General features: G+C 44.6%; 1 protein-coding gene across 1 annotated transcript in view; it reads left to right on the top strand.

The window, feature by feature from the left end:
* Positions 1-19,047: 19,047 nt before the first annotated feature.
* The window catches only part of LOC123748415 (homeobox protein SIX3), a 100,434-nt gene continuing 99,116 nt past the window's right edge, over positions 19,048-20,365 (top strand). The window contains exon 1 of the mRNA XM_069333885.1: positions 19,048-19,811. Within this exon, the coding sequence (XP_069189986.1) occupies positions 19,102-19,811 (710 nt within the window). The 5' untranslated portion in view covers positions 19,048-19,101. The remainder of the gene's footprint in view (positions 19,812-20,365) is intronic.

Here is a 20,365-nt window from a genome sequence, read left to right on the forward strand (position 1 = left end):
GAACAAATAGATTCGTTTGACATGATTTATCTTCAATGTGCCTGGACAAAGAGCAAATATTTTCTAAGTGCTCCACGAGTCGCCTCCCTATGGGTCTCACCAGTATATTTCCTCTCTCTCTAGTCTGTATACTTTAATAACATCTGTATGCCTCCTTTACTGAAGACAGGGACCGCATATGCTCCTCTCCATATCTCAGGTAATTCAATAATTTACAGTTAGAGTCGAAGAGCATTTGTGTGTCTCCGCGACCTGTTTCAGGACACATGGGGAGATGTCGTCTGGTCCTATAACTTTGGTCCTCCGCCTGGTGCCTCCTCACCTGGTGCCTCCTCACCTGGTGCCTCCTCACCTGGGGCCTCCTCACCTGGGGCCTCCTCACCTGGTGCCTCCTCGCCTCTGATGCCGTCACCTCTCTTGCACTTCCCTCTCTCGTCAGGTTCTGTAACATGTCTCTAGAGGCTGTCGTGTATAAATATTCCGAATTAATACTCGCGTATAAATATATATAATATTCATATTATATGTATACATTTGAATCGTGTATATAAAGATTTATATTTAGCACTTCGCATACTTTCTTTTCATTATCTGTGAATTATCTGGACAATTGTAGATCACTGCTAATACAGCACTTGTTTGCCTTTTTGTATAACTTCTGCCTTACCTTTCCCTTCTTACAATTTGATATTCTCCGGGAAAAATGGCATTAGAACTAATTCCAGATAGTTTCGTTCCACTATTGCTAACATGTCAGGTCTCGTCTCCCCATTTCTCACCTCTAATTCTTCCACTTTGTTTGTTACTCCATCTGCATGTGTGTTTGTGTGTGTGTGTGTGTGTGTGTGTGTGTGTGTGTGTGTGTGTGTGTGTGTGTGTGTGTGCGCGACCCCTCCCTCTCCCTGGACGCCCCTCTAGCTTCCTCAGGATAATATAATTACTTCCCCTGCGGCCTGTGGCAGATAAAAAGTTATTACATTTTTCCCACACGGTGTCCGATTCTCTTAAGACAAACACAGCCACAATCTGTAAGTGACGGCTTCCCTCTTATCCTGTGCCGGCCCACTACCCATCTCCACTGCTTCCTCCTGTCTGCTGCCCTCCTGTCCTGTCTCCTGCCTTCTTTTTTCCTTCCGCTCCTGTCTCCTTCCGTCCTTGTCTCCCATTCCAAAAAGGTTCTAATGAATATCCTTTCCTTATACACTCCCCCACCTCTCGCTCTCCCCCACACTCTCACTCTCTCCAATGTTCTCTCACTCATTTGTTACATTTCCTTTGTCCACCTTCCTTCCATACCACACACTTCATCTTATTAGAACACGTTTTCATCTCTCCACCACCCCATCATCCTCAATCTCTCTCTCTCTCTCTCTCTCTCTCTCTCTCTCTCTCTCTCTCTCTCTCTCTCTCTCTCTCTCTCTCTCTCTCTCTCTCTCTCCACCCCTTTTCCCATCATCACTCTGTCCTTTCTCCCTCCCTCCATACCATTCTCTCCCAGTATGTAAAGAACGGCCAACAACACAATTTGGCATCTTGTAACTACCCCCGACCGTCAATAGCCAAGAGCCTACAAATAGGCCTATGTTGACCCACTAGACCTATTGGAAGGGGAGGGTTGTTGGATGTAGTTGGTGTTTGTGTGTTTGTGTATTTGTGCATTCCAGTTGTGAGAGGAGTCAGCTAGGCTTTGTGGGAGGGCGGAGGCGAGTCCTCGACTTTCTTTGTGAGATATTTTGTAACTGTCGGCCGAAAATTTAGAGAAAAACAAATTTATGTTTAATATCAATAAACACTACTGGTGTTGAGAGTGCTACAACTCTCAAAATCTTGGTTATCTTGATCTTGGATCAAGATCTTGGATCTTTGTGTGCCTACTAGGCACACATAAACCGGTTCTTGTGTACACTTGTGTACACAGCAGCAACATCATGTGTTACATCAACCCAGCCTTCAAAATTGCTAGTACTTATAGTGACTGTGGATGTAATGTACTGAATATTGCCTCTTGCCCTCCCAGAGTACTGAGCCTTGTGGGACCCTCAAGTGAATGTATGGGTCCAGTACTGAGCCTTGTTTTATTATCATCTTCAAGTCGTTATATATTACAATAGTGTGTGTTTAAAATGTACTTAAAGCATGTGGATAACAGAAAACATAATCCACAACATTAGCATGGAGAGACATCTATTGGCAAAAAACCATATGGCTCAAAATATGAACTGTATAACTAACGTTTATATTATGTTTACATCTAATCATATGTTAAAGAAGCCCAAGAATATATATATTTAGATATTGCAAGATGGATAAAACTCACTTTCAATATAACTCCTGCAACAGGGCCCTGACTGAGACAGGATTTAAAGTGGCCATCAGCAAGCTCTGTAACTAGCTGACACTGTAACTATAAGGTGTGAAGGATAGATGAAATTGTTTATGTAATAATCTAAGATGAGGTCTGATAAAGACCTTTTGTGCCCTCTGTAATGCTTTTGCGCTACCGCTCACAGGATGAGTATGGGGTGCACAATAAACTAGCCGCCTCCGGCGGCAACAATCAAAATCATCAACAAGCCATCCCTGTATAAGGGTAATATGTCACCCTTATGCAGCATCTTCCTTTCATTTTTCCTTCCAACCTCATCCTCTTCCTCCTAATTCGTATTCTCGCACCTCCCTCTTCTTCTGTTCCTACCAGGTCTCCTCCTCCTCCCTCTTTATCCAGCCCCACCCATCCCAGCCCTCTCCAAGCCCTCCAGCCTCCCCTCACCCTTCTCTCTCTCTCCACCCACAACAGGCCAGCAATTAGCCTACCAAAAGGACTGTCGCCCTTGTTCCCGGGTGCATTTACGATTACAAAGCAAACACGGGAGACGGAACATCCTCACCTCGAGAGCTGTGTCAACGTGGTTCACCCCTTCCACCAGAGGCCATATGGGACACCACCCTCTCCTCCCACTAACCTTCCCACTCCACACCCTACACTTGAGGAAGGGAGGTTGGGTTTCCCCAACTCTCCTCCTCACTGCCCCGTGTACTCAAATAATTGTATTCACCTATTTGCTAGCGGGGGGGTCGAGCCTATTGGTTTCTGTCATATGTAGGTTTAAAATTGTATGTGGAGTCTGCCTCCACATCATCACTTCATGTGTGTGTGTGTGTGTGTGTGTGTGTGTGTGTGTGTGTGTGTGTGTGTGTTGTATCCATCTGGGACTAGCGCCAATACAGACACATTAACATAACAGTGATGAACAAATGGGCGAGATGGCGAATGAACAAATCTATCTATGGATAGATAGATGGATCATGTATAACTAGATGGATCATGGATAGATACATGGATGCCTTTAAGGATGAACAGAGAGAACCATAGGGGTGCTGTAGAGGGTGATTGGTCATGGAGTCGATGAATGAGTGAACAATGAATGTTCTAAGTGAATGATTGCTGGGAACAAGGCGAACTGCCGATGGTGTCAGTGATTGTGAAAAATGGACAGGTGGGATGGAAGGATGGACAGGTGGGATGGAAGGATGGACAGGTGGGATGGAAGGATGGACAGGTGGGATGGAAGGATGGACAGGTGGGATGGAAGGATGGACAGGTGGGATGGAAGGATGGACAGGTGGGATGGAAGGATGGACAGGTGGGATGGAAGGATGGACAGGTGGGATGGAAGGATGGACAGGTGGGATGGAAGGATGGACAGGTGGGATGGAAGGATGGACAGGTGGGATGGAAGGATGGACAGGTGGGATGGAAGGATGGACAGGTGGGATGGAAGGATGGACAGGTGGGATGAAAGGATGGACAGGTGAGATGGAAGGATGGACAGGTGGGATGGAAGGATGGACAGGTGGGATGGAAGGATGGACAGGTGGGATGGAAGGATGGACAGGTGGGTGTTGGGTGGTAGAAGATAATGCCAAGATAATAAAGAATAAAAGAGGATGAGTAAAGTGCCAAGATGAGTAAAGTCTCCATTGGTGATGAGTGGATTCACACCCACGGTTGTGGGAGTGTCGTAAAGGTGTTGTAGGTGCATCGTCAAAGAGCATTCGGGGATCGAACGCCAACCCTGTAAGGAGCGAGGCCGCCCCTCTACTGCTTCCTCAAGAGGTCGGGTAGTGAAAGTTATCTTAGTCCCTTGAAATGTTGCCAGTGTTTCAGCGTTGTCAAGGGTTATCTGGATGTGTTGAAACTCTTGTTATCGTAACATAGTGAATGAAAGGTGGAAGGTGTGGATGGTAGACTAGGGTGTGGGTGGTAGACTAGGGTGTGGGTGGTAGACTAGGGTGTGGGTGGTAGACCAGGGTGTGGATGGTAGACGAGGGTGTGGGTGGTAGACCAGGGTGTGGATGGTAGACGAGGGTGTGGGTGGTAGACCAGGGTGTGGATGGTAGACGAGGGTGTGGGTGGTAGACCAGGGTGTGGGTGGTAGACGAGGGTGTGGATGGTAGACGAGGGTGTGGGTGGTAGACCAGGGTGTGGATGGTAGACGAGGGTGTGGGTGGTAGACTAGGGTGTGGGTGGTAGACCAGGGTGTGGATGGTAGACGAGGGTGTGGGTGGTAGACCAGGGTGTGGGTGGTAGACGAGGGTGTGGGTGGTAGACGAGGGTGTGGATGGTAGACGAGGGTGTGGGTGGTAGACTAGGGTGTGGGTGGTAGACTAGGGTGTGGGTGGTAGACGAGGGTGTGGATGGTAGACGAGGGTGTGGATGGTAGACCAGGGTGTGGATGGTAGACGAGGGTGTGGGTGGTAGACCAGGGTGTGGGTGGTAGACGAGGGTGTGGGTGGTAGACGAGGGTGTGGATGGTAGACGAGGGTGTGGGTGGTAGACTAGGGTGTGGGTGGTAGACTAGGGTGTGGGTGGTAGACGAGGGTGTGGATGGTAGACGAGGGTGTGGATGGTAGACGAGGGTGTGGGTGGTAGACGAGGGTGTGGATGGTAGACGAGGGTGTGGGTGGTAGACCAGGGTGTGGGTGGTAGACGAGGGTGTGGGTGGTAGACGAGGGTGTGGGTGGTAGACCAGGGTGTGGATGGTAGACGAGGGTGTGGGTGGTAGACGAGGGTGTGGGTGGTAGACGAGGGTGTGGGTGGTAGACGAGGGTGTGGGTGGTAGACTAGGGTGTGGGTAGTAGATTAGGGTGTGGGTGTGTGTGGGCAGGAGCAGCTGAGCACAAGACGGGTGGACTGGGAGGGTCTCCAGGACCTGGATGAGAGAGTGCTGCTGTATGAGGGCTGAACATGGCTGATGCCTGGATGACTGTTGTCACTAATGGATTACCACCGGAGAACGCGTCTGCGCTCACCTACCTGTGCTCCTCTTGTCGTGACTACGAGGGAGGTCACGGCTCCGTCTCTTGGGTCCTGCCTCCCATCAATCGACTAGCGATGTTCCAGAGCATTTTGAGCTCTTGTCATATCTACATTTGAAGCTTCATAGAGCATTTGAAGCTGCCTACACCAGCTCTTTCATGTTCGTTGAATTTATGTAATATTTTGAGAGAAAAGGTTATTCGTAGTGTCCTTGTAGTTCCTTGAGGGACTTGTCTTAAGCTTGTGTTCTAAGAGCTCGATCATCCGTGTTAAATATTCTCTCCTTGTCGACCTTATCATTGTCTTAAATATTATGTGTATTTACGAGGCGCGAGATCTAGCTCAAGGGCTCTGTCTCATACCTGGTATATCGTACGATATTCTAGCCTTATTTTACACGTGTGAAGGTTGTTACATTACAGGCGCCACCTTCCATGCTCCAGGCGTCATCATACCCTGCACTGTTTGCCAGTACTCTCACACACCCAGCAGTAAATAGGTACCTGGGAGTTAGACAGCTGTTACGGGCTGCTTCCTGGAGGTGTGTGTGTGACAGAAAAAAATAGTAGTTAGTAACAGTTGATTGATTGACAGGTTAGAGGCGGGCCGCAAGAGCAGAGCTCAACCGCCGTAAGCACAACCAGGTGAATACAACTCTCTACCATTTGTTTCAACTTTCCACCTCGGCCACTTTGTTCTGCTTTCCCCTACCAGGAAAGCACTTCATCGCTCCATTTGCTGAATTCGTCTCAGTATCAAATATGTTGTGATCATTGCCCTTAGGTGCTTCTCTCTTCCAGCGTGGTTACCCCTCGTTATCTGAGATAGTGCTCATGTGTGTAAGATAGTGTAAGATCTTGCGTCTTCGGGGGGTGTAAGGTCTCGCAGGAACATCAACCACAGTAGGGTCCAAGGGTTCAAGCCCTACAGAGCCCCACTTTTCTCAAGACTGATGTTTTCTGCGGGTGTGGGGGACCACTTGCTCCTGTGGGCTGTGGGCAGACTGAAGAGGTCACCTCGTGGTGGGTGTAGGGTCCGGGGTCCCTGGTGGTGTCGGGTGATGGAACTATTGTTTGGGCCAATTATTGGGAGCACACATTGTGGCTTTTGGCTGGTGTCGAGTGGCTCCCACTGGTGAATGCACTCCCCTCACCAGCTTCATAGATTAATGATATATAACCTCCATTCATTATCTCTCTCTCACACACACACACACACACACACACACACACACACACACACACACACACACACACACACACACACACATACACATACACATACACATACACACACACACACACACACACACCTAGGGGTGGTTTTGGATAATAAAAGCTATCGCCAGAGGAACACATAAAGAACATTGTGAGAGGAGCATATGCGTCGCTTTCCAACTTCAGTCTTGCTTTTAATTATATGGATGGTGAAATACTAAAGAAACTGTTCATAACTTTTCAGAGACCAAAACTGAAATATGCAGCAGTTGTGTGGTGCCCAAATCTCAAGAAGCACATAAAGAAACTGGAAAAGGTGCAACGGCATGCCACAAAATGACTTCCGGAATTGAAAAAAAGTTACGAAGAGAGACTACAGACATGAAACATGCCAAAACGAGAAGATAGAAAAAAAAGAGGTGATATGATCACCACTTACAAAATACTAACAGGAATCGACCAAATGGACAAAGAGGAATTCCTGCATGAAGTCACAACAAATACACAAGCTAAACCATATAAGACACAACAAATACACAAGCTAAACCATTTAAGTCACAACAAATACACAAGCTAAACCATATAAGACACAACAAATACACAAGCTAAACCATATAAGACACAACAAATACACAAGCTAAACCATTTAAGACAACAAATACACAAGCTAAACCATATAAGACACAACAAATACACAAGCTAAACCATATAAGACACAACAAATACTCAAGCTAAACCATATAAGACACAACAAATACACAAGCTAAACCATATAAGACACAACAAATACACAAGCTAAACCATTTAAGTCACAACAAATACACAAGCTAAACCATTTAAGTCACAACAAATACTCAAGCTAAACCATTTAAGTCACAACAAATACTCAAGCTAAACCATAAGACACAACAAATACACAAGCTAAACCATTTAAGACACAACAAATACACAAGCTAAACCATTTAAGACACAACAAATACACAAGCTAAACCATTTAAGACACAACAAATACACAAGCTAAACCATAAGACACAACAAATACACAAGCTAAACCATTTAAGACACAACAAATACTCAAGCTAAACCATTTAAGACACAACAAATACACAAGCTAAACCATTTAAGACACAACAAATACTCAAGCTAAACCATTTAAGACACAACAAATACACAAGCTAAACCATTTAAGACACAACAAATACTCAAGCTAAACCATAAGACACAACAAATACACAAGCTAAACCATTTAAGACACAACAAATACACAAGCTAAACCATTTAAGACACAACAAATACTCAAGCTAAACCATAAGACACAACAAATACTCAAGCTAAACCATTTAAGACACAACAAATACACAAGCTAAACCATTTAAGACACAACAAATACACAAGCTAAACCATTTAAGTCACAACAAATACTCAAGCTAAACCATTTAAGTCACAACAAATACACAAGCTAAACCATTTAAGACACAACAAATACACAAGCTAAACCATTTAAGACACAACAAATACACAAGCTAAACCATTTAAGACACAACAAATACACAAGCTAAACCATTTAAGTCACAACAAATACTCAAGCTAAACCATTTAAGTCACAACAAATACACAAGCTAAACCATATAAGACACAACAAATACTCAAGCTAAACCATATAAGACACAACAAATACTCAAGCTAAACCATATAAGACACAACAAATACACAAGCTAAACCATTTAAGACACAACAAATACACAAGCTAAACCATATAAGACACAACAAATACTCAAGCTAAACCATATAAGACACAACAAATACTCAAGCTAAACCATAAGACACAACAAATACACAAGCTAAACCATATAAGTCACAACAATAATTGTGCCAGAGCCAAGGGGACTACAGTCACCGACTTAAGGAAGACGCAGAGGAGACAGCATAACAACATACAAGATACTGAATTGACAATGTGAACGTAAGTAACTTCTTGACTTACGTTCATGTTGTTAAAGTGAACTTAAACAAAGATCAAGTTCACATCTAGTTTCAGTTCTACCTTAAGTTTAAGATAGCAGTGAAAACTAGAAACTTACGTTAAGTTTCACGTCTGCCTTAAGTTTAAGGCAGAAGTCAATAAACAGCTTGAAAATGAAACAGAAAAAACATTAGGAAAAATATTTATTTCATTAAACGACTCCTAACTAAGAAGGCGGGGCTGGGGAGCTAATACTCGACTTAGCTCGAGTATTATAATAGGTGGTTAGTATTATAATAGGTCAATATAGGTGGTTTCTATTAGGGATGGGGGAGGGGGGGAGGGGGGGAGAGGAACAGATATCTTGCTGAGAGAGACGCAGACGACCTCCCCCCCCCCCCCACCTCCGTCACTGCTCGCTACAGTGACTTTTACTTTCAAAACATCTTCTGAGAAAAGAAGGCGCATTGAAACAGCCTCATTTAATTTTCAAATAAACGGGGGCTCTCCATCTTCAATAATCACTGCTGCTTTAGCCACATTACGCACTGATAATGTCACTCTAACATTCAAATATAAATCATAACAGAACAAGAGGCTTTGTAATTAATCTCTATTTGAATCACAAAACATTAAATAATAATAATAATAATAATAATAATAATAATAATCACGCAATATCACTACGCTTTTCTTCATCAAATAAATTATTAGTTTCAGTGCAATGTCAACATAAACATTCATATATATATATATATATATATATATATATATATATATATATATATATATATATATATATATATATATATATATATATATATATATATAGTCTTCCCTGCCTCGATGACGTCGCTGCTCCCTCAGGTGATCCGTGACGTCACACGTCCCCTCAGGTGATCCGTGACGTCACACGTCCCCTCAGGTGATGTGACGTCACACGTCCCCTCAGGTGATCTGTGACATCACACGTCCCCTCAGTCTTCTTCACTATCATACTCGTTGTGCAGATCGCTCACCAGATTCCAATATAATCGTTGAATATCGTCGACCCATTGAAAGCTCTTGGGGGGGGGGGACGTGTTCTCAGAGAGCTCCAACGTCAACAAGAGCGTTGAATTCCCATAAGGTCTAGTTGCTCCGCGGGGTGTACCACCTTCCTCGGTAGCCTCAGATTGATGCCAAGTTACTACCTCCCCTGAAGTTATATGATTTCTGTCCTCACTGGTCGAGTCAGTCTTGATCGTAAGTAATACCACTGTTCATCCCTTCGTTCACAGGTCACTTGCAGATTAGCCAATAATAACAGTCATGGGTTACCCACATCAGTTCCCTGATCACTGACAGGTTGGCCAATAGGTTTTCACGACTGTCACAAGCTTTTCACAGGCAAAAGTTAAATACAGCAGTCTCTAACCGGTCGTCCTGGTTGTATCTCACTAGCCTCTAGTGTGGCTTCTTCTCGTGGATCACCTTGTAGGCTTACGACCTTCGCTGACTCTTGAGCTGCCTGGGAACGCCTCTGTAACTTGGTTGTGATCTACAGCTGTCACAAGAGTACTTGCATTCCCCTATTTGTACTATTTCACCAACACTCTCAGCTGATCCCTTCACTGTCTAATCACCTTTCATCCTTCACCAAAAGGTTCCCAGATGCTCCACGTGTGGTCAGAATACTGTTGCACCACTTCTCCAGCTCAACTCGTCACATAAATTTCGAATCTGGAAGATTTTCACAGGAGCTCCAGCCCCCCTCCCCCATCCCGTCCTCGTCCCTGTCATTAATAAGGTCAGTGACTCGACCTCCAATCCCTGAGCCCGGCTTAGTGCCCGCTGATGACGTCATAGAAAGATTAACCATGATTGGCTGAGAACCTGGGGCCACTATCCACTTACCTCTCTCGTTATGCGACCTTGAGGCGTGCATCGCTGCATCGAGCGGGTTCCCGGATGTCCCACCTGCTGTTTGGCGCCATTTTCTTTTTGTCTTCGTCCCACTTCCAACCTTAATCATTAAAATACATCCCTAAATCGTGCTACATGCACGTTCCTTATTAAGTTAATGTTTATAGGCCGTCTCTGATCTTTCTTAGTTGGGATAAATGACTCCTGAGGCCGGAGAGGTCTGCTACTGGAAGCCAATCATAACAGTACACTAACACATATACTGATCGTGATAATATTAAGTGGAATAATCTAGATCGACGAGATACGATGCGATAACCAAATTCACTTTACCTTACGCTGCAGACGCCAGGATGAAGGTACCACTACACGATGTGTTTCCTGAAACATAAAACAGCAAAATAAACAATTAAAACCCAGTTATGTAGTTTTCAAAGTAATTAAACTGATGATACTCTTGCAATAGAGTCTGAGCAGGATGGACTCATATGAGAATTCAAGTGCCTTAGAAATAGAAGACAGTCTCATAAGAGTATAAGAATAGGAAGCAAGTCTCATAAGTGTATAACAATAATATACAACACTCTCATAAAGGTATAACAATAGTATACAAGCGCACAATGACTTAGGCATACTGGTCCCGTACATGAAGAAACCATCCCATCCCCTCAAAACAAAAAAAAAAGAATATAGAGACAAACTTTTAAACACAAATATGAATTTCCTACACAAAAAGGGAACCTCCACCTCCCTACCCACACAAACAGGGATCCCCACACAAACAGAGATCCCCACACAAACAGGGATCCCCACACAAACAGGGATCCCCATACAAACAGGGATCCCCGCACAAACAGGGATCCCCGCACAAACAGGGATCCCCACACAAACAGGGATCCCCACATAAACAGGGATCCCCATACAAACAGAGATCCCCACACAAACAGAGATCCCCACACACACAGGGATCCCCACACAAACAGGGATCCCCACACAAAGAAGGTAACCATTTAAACTTTACCCTTCTTGGGTGTAAAATCACCGGAGTGCTCATCGGGTGCGGTGAAAGGTTACCTAACTTTTGCCGCGACTACTTAAAAGGGTCCCCAAACTTTGCATAATTCTAAGGAAGAAGTAAATATAGCACCAGTACTATTTTTCCCAGAACCAGTTACATTTTCAGATCGAGAGCATCATTTCCAAAATTAGAGGCACATTTCCAGAACCAGAGACATATTCAGAAACACATTTCTAGAATCAGAGTTCCATGTCCACGATCAGAGTTCCATGTCCAGAATCAGAGTTGCATTTTCAGAACCAGTTCAATATACGCAGATTCAGATTAACGTATCCAGAAAACTGTGCAAATATTTACCATTACATTCATTCCATCCACAAAAGAGCGTGTCTTAAACTTTCTGGGCATTCCCCCTCCCGTGTTCTTCCACTTTGATTCCCCTTCCGTGAAGGGAGGGAATCTGGGAAAAGGCGGGCACCCAAAAAGGGAGTTAATGAGGGAACCCGTCAGCGCCGAGTTCACGGGAAGGGAACTAAGGTGGGAAGGGAAACTCATAGTAGCCCATGGTGGGAGAGTGGATGCCTGTGATGGGAAGAAGAGGGAACAGGGCTCTAGACAGCAGAGTCACTGCGGGGTTGTTGTTGTTTTAGATTCAGCCACTCTGAACAAAAAGTTGCAAGTAGCACGGGCTATGGTGAGCCCGTAGTGGACTTACCTGGCACAGGAGCGGTGCTGTGACCCGGGAGAGGTTTATGGCCCGGGTTTAAGCACCGGGTGAACATCCAGGGGAGATGGTGTGGGGAGGAGGGAGAGAAGTGGAATGGGTGGTGGGGAAGGGGGAGTGGACTCAAGGTGTTAAGCACTGTATTGATGTGTGTTTAACATCATTAACAACGCACACACATGAACCCCGTGTGTTGGTGTGTGTGTGTGTGTGTGTGTGTGTGTGTGTGTGTGTGTGTGTGTGTGTGTGTGTGTGTGTGTGTGTGTGTGTGTGTTTGTGTGTGTGTGAGCGTATTTACCTAATAATGCCTACGGGACTAGAGCAGCAGCCTTTAGGGGCTGTCTCGGTGTAGTCATGTACTCAGATGTGTTTGCAGGATCGAACGTTAACTCCTGGGCCCCACCTTACCAGGTGTCGGTTGTCTGACGCAATTACTCCCAACCATCCTCTTCAGTGTCATCTGTTTTTTTTTTAAGTACTTCATGAATTAGGGTCTACTGTGAACAAATCCACAAGGGCCGTGATAAGGGTTCGAGCCTACGTCTGAGATGATCCCAGATGCACCTTAGATTTGTTCATTTGATGTATCACGCTATTGTGATTTCTGTGTGTATGGGTTCTACTGTCTCTCTAGAGCATTCCATTTCATCACTTCTCTTAGCTAAAAAGTTCTCCCTAACATCACTTTGACTCATCCGCGCCTCAAATATCCATCCATTGTAAGACTGTATTGTACTGATCTGATTATTAACCCCCGCTACACGTTGTTCCACAGCAATACGGAGAGTTCTCTGGATTTAATCGTGTGCATGTTGCAGACACAGGTAATGCTAAAAGAAAATCCCCTGCATGGGGAGCACGCACAGCTGTGATGCGCGTTATTTCTGATGTAATAACTGAGAATATGGCCTCTGCTATTTTCTCCACTACTGTGCAGCAGTCCCAGGCTTTGGATCTTGCTTGTGTGTTTTCGTCAGTTCTGCACTGGGAAAAACATTTTATGTGGCGGGATCTCTCCTGAGAGGAGGGGGTATGAAAATAAGGTCGAATTTGCTTTGAAGCCTGGTAACATTAGAACATACATAGACGAGTTTCTGATGTGAAGATATTTTATTTGCTGTCTCGTGAAATCATTGCTTTGAATAACTGATAATTATGCAGATGTAATCATTCTTGTATGTTTACATGTATCATTAAGTAAACACAGAAGCCACTGTGACCCTCCGCCGCGCCCACAGTGTAGAGATGAACATCCCAGTGTATGATGCTACGCTCACAGTAGCTTTACACTTACTGTTCCCACGGCAAATGGAGCTCCCAGACTCTTGATGTATCATCATCTTAATCTCTAAGTACCGAGAAGGTAGACGTTGTGTCAGTAGAATAACAGGTAGTATCTCAGCTTTCCCTACTTGTAAACAAGTTATGGATCTAACGGCCTTCTATTTGCTTTGTCATTGTCCGTATAGTACCGTGTATTCCCTTCAATTAAAAAAAATAACTTCCATAGCTAAGGGGATTGCGAGGTTGAGGCGAGTCAGTTCGACCAAAAGTCATTTGAGCCTTTGTGATGTGCTTTTATCTCTGTTCTAACTTTACGTCTCTTGTATTTGTGCTTCGTAACAACTAGCTCTTCTTGATTGCTTATATAATCAATCCATCACTAATACCCTTTGAAGAACCGACATTACTAAATGGACTACACTGAGGGAAAATGTGTTTGTATGCTACCAGGCTTATCGTTCCTGATTGTCTTCTCTCTCTCTTCTCTCTCTCACGCTGTGTTTGTCACCTGGTTGCCTTCATGCTCGGGTAAAATCAACTTACAGCTTCCCTCCCTTCCTCTCTCTCTCTCTCTCTCTCTCTTTCTCTCTCTCTCTCTCTCTCTCTCTCTTACCACTGTTTTCAGCTTGGTGTGCTCCGAGCTCCACTCTGTTGGTCACTCCTAGCGCCATCTGCCGCTACACGAACATCACGAGCATCAGCGACAAAAGTTTAGTGCTCCCAGCAGATATATATATATATATATATATATATATATATATATATATATATATATATATATATATATATATATATATATATATATATATATATATATAAGGATTAGGGATGGGGCGGGGGAAAGGTATGGTGCCCAACCATTTGGGGGGTCGGGGATTGAACGCCAACCTGCATGAAGCGATACCGTAGCTCTACCGTCCCAATTCAAGTGGTTGGGCTTATATATATATATAGTTACAAACTTTGTTACAAACAAGGAATATAGCTGTTAGTTACAAACTATTGGGTGCTTCCAGCTCCTCAGATGGCGGGCAGGAGACCTGAATGCAGTGTGCATTTCTCCACGGTATTGCCACGCTGAGGCGCTGGAAAAGAAAGCTGGCAGCTCTAGGGTCTCTTAATATTGTTTAAATTTGCTTAAAAGCTGGTGTATATATATATAAGTCATATTTAATAATATATGTCTACAGGAAAGACTGCTACCAAAATATACTAATATATATATATATATATATATATATATATATATATATATAATGCCATTCTGTGTAAATGGCCGTCCATTTACAAGATCCCTATAAGGATGAAGTGACTGTTTTGCTCCTCTAACTTTTATAAATACGAGTTCCTTAGATGTTATTATTACGGACCATTGAGCGTCGAAATATTTATGTTTGTGCAAAGTGATCTCCCTGATGGTGAATGGTGGCAACCTGTCTTCCAGAAATAATAGTACTTATATGAACTATTAGTGGAAGGTAGGGTACGCTGCGTGCACTCAGTAGGGTACCCTGCATGCCCTAAGTACGGTACCCTGCATGCACTCAGTAGGGTACCCTGCATGCCCTCAGTAGGGTACCCTGCATGCACTCAGTAGGCTTAATCAGCTTCAAATAGAACCATACGAGGAAGAAGTGCAAGATTTTATTCTGGTGTTGCTGCAATATTATAAATTTGTGACCCTTCGGTTTTACATCAATGACGGAGGCGTTCGACACCTTCACTATACCTTCATGTCCATAGAACAGATGCAACCAACGTTACAGTACATATATTATTATTGTCATTATTAATTAATATTAAAATATTAATGTAAATTGTAAAAGATTAAATGTGTAGGATTTCGCTACGGGTCATCTACCACCTCACACTTAACAGATTATAATCGAGTACTTGACTCCAATCTGAGATTCCTGTCTTGGGTTGGATCCCAAGTAGTGAGACAAACTTAACGACAGGACCAGGACAACTAGTAAGAAACTATCGGTTAGAAAGGAGGTGTCCAAGAGCCAGCAGCCCGGGCCTGCAGGCACAAACAGGTGAACAGTCCCTTAATCTACTGGTCTCAGTGCCCTATAGGGAAGCTCTCCAACACATAAGGGTGTATTGCATATCCCCCTGACTACTAGATGTTCCACCTGCACGAACAGACCAATTTTAATGGTTATATCACACAAAGCGCAAAGTCATCGAACTAGTTTTGGTAACAGTTTGGCAACTTAAACATTGCCTCTTGCAACACCCAATATATTTAGTTGACATTATTTGCAGTATTTATGCAGCCACCAAACGTATAATGCTTGATATACGCAAGTGATATACGCAAGTGATGTACGCAACCAGGTACAACCTAACCAAGGTACAACCAACCAGGTACAACCTAACCTAACCAGGAGGCCTGGTTAGGTTAGGTTAGCGTCCCCGCCGACCGGGCCGCGGGGACGCTAAGCCCCGAAGCACCCCAAGGTAAGTGATGTACGCAAGCGATGTACACAAATCATTACAGGTGTGGATGGAGGGAACAGGTGTTCAGTCATACAACAAATCAATAACAATTAGTGCCGAGACTTGCATTTGTAAACCACTCAGTAATTCACAAAAACAGAATGACGAGACTAAACATAAAACGGGTAAAGTAATTTGCGCATCCAGTCAATAAAAAACACCAAAAACCACAAACATATCAATGTAAAATATAGAAAAACATGAAAAACATTGCTTCAAATTCCAACGCATTTCAGCTTAAATCTATCGGGATCTCTATCATACAGAAGCATGACGTCTGCCATCCTCCACTGGCACACCGTAGATGGCTTATGAGGATTAATAATATCCTCAACAACACGAGAGTGGATAAATTGGATATTCAGTTCCAGATACCACATATCACATACCAGTTGATCAATAGGTTTAATGTCTTCACATTTAATGTTAAATATGGCGAGAGTATGATCGAATTTGTGATCACAGAATTTACACGAAGTGCTCACAGTTTACATGAAGTGATCACAAAGTTTACATTTGTCCTCTCCTAAAGTAACAAGAGGTGTGTACATCAAGAAATTTATAATATATACAAATAAAATAAATCATTAATAATGAATACAAAATAATTTTTATAGTATAATATTAGTAGACCACAATATTATTATTAATTAAATTGTATTAATAACTAATTAGCATTTAAGGTATAATAATAATAATAATAATAATAATAATAATTTAGGATAAAACCCCACACTTGTGTATTTGTAAAATTAACGTAAGGAAATTACACCAAGTCTTTCACACTCTTCTGAGTGCTTTGTCAAGGTCTGAGTGTGTGATAAGGACCAGACTTACATCTCAACGTCTAATGAGACCCTAATACAAAGTCTGGTCCTAACCACACACTCAGACCTTAATAAAGCACTCAGGAGAGTGCGAAAGACTTGGTGTAAATTCCTTACATCAATTTCACAAATAGACAAGTGTGTGGGTTCTTATCCTATGTTATGTCTGTGAGAAGAAATTACCATTACTAATAATAATAATAATAATTAATAATTATTATTATAAAATAATAATAATAATAATAATAATAATAATAATAATTATTATTATTATTATTATTATTATTATTATTATGATTATTATTATTATTATAACAATATAATAATAATCATAAGTTGAAATCCTAAATATTACATTTGTCAAAACACTATTTATGCAAGATAATTGCATGCTTTTGTTGCACTTTTTAATTAGTTTCCTGTACTAATAAAAACACGACCTTCTTTATCCTTTTATCAGTATTAAGACTTCAAATCTGTTGCCTACCGTTTGTTTCATGCCTTTACAAGGTGATTATAAGCAGTTGAGGGAACCATCTTATATGGTCGTTTAGCCTTTTGCCAAAACCAATGCTATTAGTTCGTGGTACGAACCACCTGCTTTAGTGTGGTATAAACACTTTAAAGTGCGGTATGAACAAGTTGCTTTATTGTTATTTATAAACCAATTGATTTACTGTGGGGTATGAAGCACCTGCTTTACTGTGGGGGTATGAACCAAGTGCTTTATTGCAACTGCTTTATAGGTATAAAGCAGTTGTTTTACTGTGTACTATGAACCAAATACTTTATTGTTTGGGATGAGCCAGATGCTTTATTGTTTTATACGAACCAGTTGCTTTACTGTGTACAGTGAACCAGCTATTCGCAAGAGTGCGAAGTATCCGCGAGGAAAAGGGAAGAAGGCAATCAGTGGAAGGCGCCAAGCCATTACGACTGTATAGTACTGGGAAGGGGTCAAGATAAGGATTTGGGATGGGACGGGGGGAAAGGAATGGTGCCCAACCATTTGGACAGTCGGGGATTGAGCGCCGATCTGCATGACATGAGAATGAAGAGTATCCGCGATAATGAAGAGTATCCACAAGAACGAAGAGTATCCGCGAGAAGGCAGAGTATCCACAAGAATGAAGAGTATCCGCGAGAAGGCAGAGTATCCACAAGAACGAAGAGTATCCGCGAGAATGAAGAGTAACGTGTCACCCAAGAGTCCAAGGCCCCACAGGAAGATTCGAAAGAGTAAATCAAGAGAGCCTGTTCACCCAGCACTGCTCAGCGACACACGGCCGGCTGTGTGCTGGCTGCTAGGATAATGTTGCTGAGAGAGAATGTGGCCAGCAGGATTACGGCGCTGGATGAGTGAGCAAGGATTATGGCATGGTCGAGTGTGGGGAAGGATAATATAGCGGAGAGTAACTGTGACGATGAAAATAGCGTTGGGTTAGCTTGGGAATGATAATGGCTCTTGGATAATTGTGAGCAGGATAATGGGGATGAGTTACTCTGGCAAGATAACGGGGAATGGTGAGTATTGGCAGGATAATGGCGCTGGGTGATAGTGGGCAGGATAATGGAGCTGGGTGATAGTGGGCAAGATAATGGCACTGGGTGATAGCGGGCAGGATAATGGTGATAGTGGGTAGGATAATGGGACTAGTCGATAGTGAGCAGGATAACTGTGCTGAGTGATACTGGGGCAGGATAATGACGCTGGCGAGTATGAAAAGGATAATGGCGCAGAGTGATGCTTGGATAATGGCACTAGCCAAGGAGTGTGGGCGTGGTGTCGGGTATCGGGGGCGGCGATCAGGCAGGGCGCTGGCCGAGGATTGATCGCCACCGTGACCCCGCGGGCTGGGCCGTGCGTCCAGGGCTGGAGAGGAGGTATTGCTGTGTCCTGACGAGGGTCTGAGGGAGCGCCGCGCCCGGTCGATAGCCACGTCCCCATTATTCCATTACTGGAGCCCGGGCGGCGGCGCTAAGTTGCCTATCAGAGGCCGGGCTCCGTTACCGAATCAACACGGCCGTAACGCGACCTGCCACCGACCACCGCCGCTGCCCGCCACTGATTGGCAGACCGGTCGATGATTGACAGCGTTGTCATGGCGACGGCGGACGGCCGGCCAATAGGATGGTGGAATTGCTCTATGGGCGGCGCTAGGGGAGGGGCGCTGCGGTGATTGGTGGAGGCAGCTACGGGGGGCGTGGCCGGGATAAGCCCCGTCCCCTGGCCCGCCAGCGGCACCGAGCGGTCGCCACGCTGGAGTCCTCGCCTGCCGTTTAACCCGCCAAGCTGGCGTCCTCCGTCGCGGATCTGCTGCGGGCGCTGCAGCCCAACATGGCGCTCATGAGTGGACTCGGTGGTCTTGGTTCTTTTGGTTCTTTTGGCGCGTTCTCGGCTCTAAATGCCTTGAGTGCAAATGCGGCGAGCAATGGTAATTTGGGAGGATCTGGCAGTCCTGTAGTTCCCACGCCGCTAGTGCCGTTGCCCTCACTCTCCTTCACCGCCGCCCAGGTGGCCGCCGTCTGCGAGACTCTGGAAGAGAGTGGCGACATGGAGCGACTTGGACGCTTCTTGTGGTCGCTGCCGGTGGCTCACCCGCACCTCCACGACCTCAACAAACACGAGGCGGTGCTGCGAGCGCGCGCCCTCGTCTCCTTCCACGTGGGCAACTTCAGGGAGCTCTACGCTATATTGGAATCACAACGTTTTTCCAAATCGTCGCACGCGCGTCTGCAGGCACTGTGGCTGGAGGCGCACTACCAGGAGGCTGAGCGCCTCCGGGGCCGCCCGCTGGGGCCGGTTGACAAGTACAGAGTCCGCAAGAAGTTTCCCTTTCCCAGGACCATCTGGGACGGCGAGCAGAAGACTCACTGCTTCAAGGAACGCACAAGATCCCTACTTAGGGAATCCTACCTCCAGGACCCGTACCCCAACCCCAGCAAGAAGAGGGAGCTGGCCTCGGCCACGGGTCTCACCCCTACACAAGTCGGCAACTGGTTCAAGAACCGCAGGCAGCGAGACAGAGCAGCAGCTGCTAAGAACAGGTAAGCCGCCGCCTGTCCATGGTGGCCACGCGGCATGCCTCAGGGGTACAACCCAGGGGTGGCGCCTTCCTCAGTGGCAAATGGACGGGGGCGTCACCACCTTGCCTTTTTGCCACTGTTTCGACTCGCATGTTACTGACGCACACACTCCAAGACGTGAAACTGAACTAAAGACCGCAGCGGCTGCCAGTGAGTGGGGTTTCCACTGCAGCTATAGAATATACTTTCAGAGGTGACTTCTCTAAAACACTGTGATTCCAACATATTTATAATAGAGCTTGCACGAGAGGAAACCTTACTCACTGGCTCATCCAATATCAACAATAGTCACTAAACCATAATTTTAAGCAAAAAACAAATATAATATATTAAATGTCTATTAATTCTCGTACACGGTTGTCTGCACCACGAGACGGTGAATATGTAGTCAGTTCCAGATTACAAAGTTCTGGTCGGTAGAGAATTGACCATCTGCTCACCCTCCTTATCTTTCAATACCAGTGGGAACTGATCAATAAGCCCGGTGGTGTCTGTGGATGGGTTACTACAACTCC

The sequence above is a fragment of the Procambarus clarkii genome, chromosome 30 (genome assembly GCF_040958095.1).
Source record: "Procambarus clarkii isolate CNS0578487 chromosome 30, FALCON_Pclarkii_2.0, whole genome shotgun sequence".
Taxonomy (NCBI): Eukaryota; Metazoa; Arthropoda; class Malacostraca; order Decapoda; family Cambaridae; genus Procambarus; species Procambarus clarkii.